Source organism: Alnus glutinosa, chromosome 7, assembly GCF_958979055.1.
Source record: "Alnus glutinosa chromosome 7, dhAlnGlut1.1, whole genome shotgun sequence".
In the NCBI taxonomy this organism is placed as follows: Eukaryota; Viridiplantae; Streptophyta; class Magnoliopsida; order Fagales; family Betulaceae; genus Alnus; species Alnus glutinosa.
This window is the reverse complement of record NC_084892.1, coordinates 13780097-13785969: the sequence shown is the minus strand read 5'-3', so window position 1 is coordinate 13785969 and position 5873 is coordinate 13780097. Positions and strand designations below refer to the sequence as shown.

The window sequence follows — 5873 nt, the reverse complement described above, 5'->3', positions numbered from 1 at the left end:
TGGCCGCACGCCACCCCAGTTGCCTGGGGGTGGCCTTTGGGCCACCCCCGGCCACCTCTGGCGGTGGTTGTGGCCTCCCCAAAGGTTGGGGGTGGCCATCGAGCCACCCCTAGAAGGTCCAGGGGTGGCCGCGCGCCACCCCCTGCAGGCTCTGGGGGTGGCCCAGCCACCCCTCCCCATTTTTTTTTTTTTTGTTTTTTTGTAAAAAAAAATAAGTTTATTTATTTATTTATTTATTTTTAATAAATTTATATTTTTTTTACTTAGATGAACATGTGTCGCCATCTTATTGGTTTGACGTGGCATTTAACAGACTTTGTCAAAAAATTTAATGGAATTTGACTCTAGGAATCGATTTGTAATTATAATTTACCACAAGGACCTCCCATGAACTTTTTAAACAATATGAAGTGATTTGTAATTATGGCATACCTTAGGGACCAATGGTGTAATTATCTAAATTTAGGGCTTTTTAACAAAAGAAAACATAGACTAAATAAATCAAAAGATAGGGTTCTAAGGTTCAAGAATCCACACCCACCAAATCATAGCAACATATTCTCATGTTCATCAACACACATTTGAAGTTTTCACCATACAAATCTTAGGTTTATTCTACTTTTCTTCAAAAATTAATTAAATTATTCATTGAATCCATTCTTAGCACAAATCACAAAAGATATCCGGTTTAAACCAAATTATCAAATGTATCCGTAGAATGAAACACAATGAATATCCAATATTTTGATAAATAAAAACACAAACAAACAATTAAATGAAACTATCTCAAATCATCACATGTATTTAGAAATCACAATAGATATCCAAGAATAATCTCAATAATTGAAATAGAACAATGAGAAATAAAAAACCTATAACATCAAATGGTATAAACTAGCATGAAAACATAGTTTCTCTTCAATGGTAAGGCTTCATCCTCAACCCTAGTTGAGATTTTAGCCTCTTATAGCAGAAGAAAGCATAAAGAAACTACAAGAATCCATTAAAGATCAAAGAAACTTACAAAATATGGGAGTTCTAGGTGAAAAGCACTCAAGAAGCCCTAAAAACTAGTGAAAATGGCGCCCTTGGTGCACTGCTAAGCGTTTGGAGGCGGCCTTCCCAAAATAAGAGAAAAGAATGGTTATAGACAAAAATTAGGGTTTCTACGAATACATGTCAGATAAGTCTGCTCGAGCTCACTCAGGATTTCTTCAGGCCTTTCGCGTTGCAGCGCTCCTGCTTTGATAGGGAGAGGGTGTTGTGCTTGGGCTCAATATGTTGGGCTCGAGCGCAACATGTTGAGTTCGAGCTCACTCCCTAATTTTCCAGCCTACTTTGCAATTTTACTTAAAAACCATTATTTTTCTCTCAATGACTTGCAAAACACTAAAGCACCAAAACTAACCAAAAACATCAGAAAATAACAAAGTTCCATCCACATTCGCGGTCGTAGCCTCTCAGGATACCCTCGCGCCAGTCATAGGTGATCCAACTTGCAACCTTGTGATATAATCTGTGGGCAGCGCTCCAGGTAATATATATATATATATGATGACGTTTGTTTATATCATATTGTTTGCTAACCATATTTGTTTTATCATTCGTATGTACTGCGGTTCCAATTGATACAGTTACAAATCCGACAATTCAAGACCATGGTGCTGCCCATCCGGATCAGACGATAGGGGGTGAAATAGATAGTTGTGAAAAATCCGCATATCCACAATAGTTGTATTCATTTTGTGTGGAAACTTATTGATTGTAACTTGTTTTAACTTATGGTTGATTATATGGCAAAGGTTGATTGCATTTAGTTATTGTAACTTGTGTTTTGATTTTCAATGGTTGTACTTGTTGATGATCAATGGAATATATCAACCGCGGAATATAAATATGGGAGAGCAAATAATTAAAAATCATGTTAAGGTTTAAATATATACTTTAAATTTATAAACTTAAACACTAAATATATATATATATATATATATATAGTATACATGAATAATATATATAGCATATTACTAATACATAGGGTATATATGGTTAATTAGTGAGGTTTAGAGTTTATACATATAAATTTACAATTTTAACACGTGGCCAAAATAGTAACGTGCTAATAAATCCTCATTTCACTAAAGTAGTGACTCGCAAATGTTTCACAATACTAAATATCAGATTTATTAATGTGATAATTTTCCACGTCACTATATAAGCAGTAACGTGCAAAGATACCACGTTACTAAATAGTTTATTTAGTAACATGGTAAATTTACACGTCACTATATAGAAACGCGTAAATTTACTGTGTTACTACGTAGTAAGACATAACATTACCACGTTACTATCTAGTAACGCGTAAATTACCCCGTTACTACCTAGTAACGTGCAAAATATTACACGTCACTCTGAGTTACGTGCTAAAATTGGCACGTAACTAAATTATTTAGTTTCGTGCATATTGTTGTCACGTTTAGTTTAGTAACGTGTTTACTTTTGCACGTTAGTAATTTCATGTTTTTTTGTAGTGCCTCTTTTCTTTCTTTTATTCTTTGTTTTTTTTTTTAACTCTTTCGAATTATTTATAGGAATGAAACTATTGATTTTTCACAGCATTTTTTTGTTATTTATTTGATGGAAAAATGACGAAGATATTGAATTTAAAATTATTGTAAACTTGGGTCTTAAATTTGGAAAAATGAAAAACTAGAGTTTAAAAGCCAAAAATTGGATAAAGCACAAGGAGGTCCACCATATTTTTCTTAAGAAATAATATATTTTAAAAAAATAATAATAAAAATAAAATTATACAAGAGTCAATTCTATTTTATAAAGTAAATGCCCAATATGAAACTCAACACAAGTTTGCGTGACGTGCTCACAAAATTGAAATCCACGCACAATCATGGATATCCAACCAAAGAAAACAATTCCAAGGAGTATATAATATAATTGGAGTCTATACAATTCTGGTGCACGTGGAGCTAGCACCAACCAACCAAAGCAACGAGGGTAGCTGGAGCCTTGCATTTTGGTGGTAGGTAGAAGAAATGAGGTTCCCCTTAATTACAAAACCGACAAGTAATTGAAGCTCTTTGCTTTGTGTTGATGAGCTGGTTGAGATGGAAGGCACAAGAGAAAAGAAGATGAAGATACTATGCCTCCATGGCTTTCGGACCAGTGGGAGTATCCTCAAACACCAAATTAGCAAATGGGATCCTTCTATCTTCGCTCAATTTGACATGGTATATATCTCACCTCACTTTCCTACTCTTTTCACTTTTTCTATTTTTATTTCTTTCCATCTTCACTTTCTCCCTGCTTCCATTATTTCACACTTTTTTTTTACCCTCTTCACTCACATTTTAGGAGCAATTTTAATTCACAAGTGCACAAAATTCAAGCAAAAATACACGCGATTGTAAAAAATAAAAATCAAAAGTCAAAAATAAATAAATAAACTGTATTTGGCCTCCCAGAGTATGAAGGTAAAAAATCTCAGTGGTAGAATAATTCTATTTGTTTGAATAAACAACAGTTAGTAGTTATATATATAGGAAGAGTTTCAAACGTTTAGATATCATGAAAAAGCACTTTATTTACGACAACAGGTGTTTCCAGACGGTATTTTTCCTGCCACGGGAAAATCCGAGGTAGAAGGCGTCTTCCCACCGCCTTATTTTGAGTGGTTCCAGTTTAACAAGGTAAAAATATTTCTGTTTTTATTAATTGGAAGATGAACAGTGGACCCGTGACCGACTGACCGTGTTAATTATTGATCAGGAATTCACCGAATACACAAACTTGGAGGAATGCATCACTTTCTTATGTGAATACATAACAAGCAAAGGTCCTTTTGCTGGTTTGCTTGGCTTCTCTCAGGCAATGCATCCAATTAATTAAGCTTGGCTTATCTTGTAATTACAATATCATAAAACCTTCTAAATCCTCTATTTATTTATATACCTTCTTTCTTTCACTAATTAGGGTGCAACACTGTCGGCCCTTCTACTAGGCTACCAGGCACAAGTAAGTAATGTTATTTAATAGACTGTTTTACACCTGTTATACAACTGAAATAACAGGAATGACATGAGACAGTGAAATCAGGGAATACTGTTGAAAGAGCATCCGCCCATTAAACTGTTCGTATCAATATCAGGGTCCAAGTTCAGAGACCCACGCATATGTGAGGTTGCATACAAGGAGAGCATCAAGGCTAAATCTGTCCACTTCATAGGAGCCAAAGATCGGTTGAAACTGCCTTCCCATGAGCTCGCTGCCGCTTTTGACAACCCTCTCATCATAACCCATCCCCAGGGCCACACTGTCCCGAGATTAGGTTCTTTTTTTCTCTTTTTTTTGGATGAAGAAAACCCATAATAAAGTAGGACAAATGGATCTGCAGGGTTCTTTTTTTCTCATTAATTAATCCTCTCTCTCTCTCTCTTTTGGGTGCCTGACTGATCTGAGTGTTATTAACAGATGAGGTTGCCACCGAGCAGTTGCGCAGTTGGACAGCAGAAATCATCGAATGCAAAAATTGTGCTGCGGATAAGAAGCATGTCCTGGAAAATGGAGAACCAACAGTTGATATTGATCAGGAGAAACAGCGAGAAGAAGCGCGCAAGTCTGTTGATATTGTAGAGGCAGCCCAAGCCTGAAAATTTCAGACATGAAACCTCTCTCTACAATCCAGATTGGTTTAAATAAATGACTTCAATTTGGAATAGATTTGGCCTCTTGGCTCAACAATTCTAAATAACTCTGCTGTTGATAGTTTGATAGAGAGACGTCTATATATATATATATATATATAAGCTAACACGCACATTAATCTCCTAAATGTCAAAGTACATAATCATCTCAGTTTTGTGATACTAATGAAATAGTAATTCAGGATATATGAAAGGTGAATAATATGGGCCATAAAAAGGAGAAGAGAAACAGAAGCAGAGTATGATGACATAGATGCATCCCAATATTGATCATGCCTGTAACAAAAACCGATAGACAGAGAGAGAGGAAAAGAGGAGAAAGTCTACTAAGTGTATTTTCGGATTATGAGCCAAAGCCGGGTTATGAAGCAATGGCGTCATATGATCTTTGGATATGACACTCGATTCTTGAGTTGCCACGTTCTCACAATGACATAAATGTTCTAGAACCGTCTTTTTTGTTTTCCAAGGTCACTAAAGGGCACGTTCCTCTAGCCAATTACTCAATCAATTGAAATAACTAGACAATAGGATACTATCTCACCGCCGGTATACATCCGCAGTGATCACCTTTTGTTAAAACAATTTCATCTCCACAAAGAAATAAGGCTAAATATTTTGTTGCTGCTTAAGAGCCTAAGATGAATGACATGGAACATGCATTTGGAATATGAATGTGCATTTGGCCGAAATGGTGGTGGTGCGGCCACCCCCAAATGGCCAAATTGGGCTGGCCGATCACCCCCCGATAACTTCTTTTTTTCCTTTTTATTTATATTTAACTCCTTTTTAAGTTTTATTTGTTTTTGTTTTGTTGACACTTTACCCCTTGGGAAGCATTTTGGTGAGTCCAACTCATTAAAAGTCATGTGCGACATACGTGACTGGCATTCCATCCAAAAAAAGGGAAAGCGTTGATGAATGGTTGCATAGCTAACCGTCTGGACGCTCTATGCTTTCGTCCAAACGCCACCTAGAGAAATCAGAGACAGACTCGTTTTAGGTCTTCTAAGCCTATAAATAGAGGCCTCTAGGCATGTATTTTTTACAGAATTCGGTATCGAATTCTCTATAACTTAGAGAGGGTGTTTAGGGAGATATTGTGAAGATCTGCTAGCTCTCTAACTGTTGCCGGTGTGCTGTTACTGTACTCAT

General features: G+C 36.2%; 1 protein-coding gene across 1 annotated transcript; it reads left to right on the top strand.

Annotated features, from left to right (window-relative positions):
- Window positions 1-3047: 3047 nt before the first annotated feature.
- Window positions 3048-4765, top strand: LOC133873586 (dihydrofolate reductase-like). Its single transcript, XM_062311319.1, has 6 exons — window positions 3048-3245; window positions 3612-3704; window positions 3784-3882; window positions 3988-4029; window positions 4111-4342; window positions 4486-4765. The coding sequence occupies exons 1-6, from the start codon at window positions 3123-3125 to the stop codon at window positions 4662-4664; spliced, it is 768 nt and encodes a 255-aa protein (XP_062167303.1). The 5' UTR covers window positions 3048-3122; the 3' UTR covers window positions 4665-4765.
- Window positions 4766-5873: the final 1108 nt, after the last annotated feature.

Excerpts from the sequence above, each read along its gene's own strand:
- LOC133873586 (XM_062311319.1), top strand. The coding sequence starts at position 3,123 with ATGGAAGGCACAAGAGAAAAGAAGATGAAGATACTATGCCTCCATGGC. Across the intron at positions 3,883-3,987 it reads GTTTGCTTGGCTTCTCTCAG|GGTGCAACACTGTCGGCCCT; the intron begins GCAATGCATCCA and ends TTCACTAATTAG. Across the intron at positions 4,343-4,485 it reads CCACACTGTCCCGAGATTAG|ATGAGGTTGCCACCGAGCAG; the intron begins GTTCTTTTTTTC and ends TGTTATTAACAG.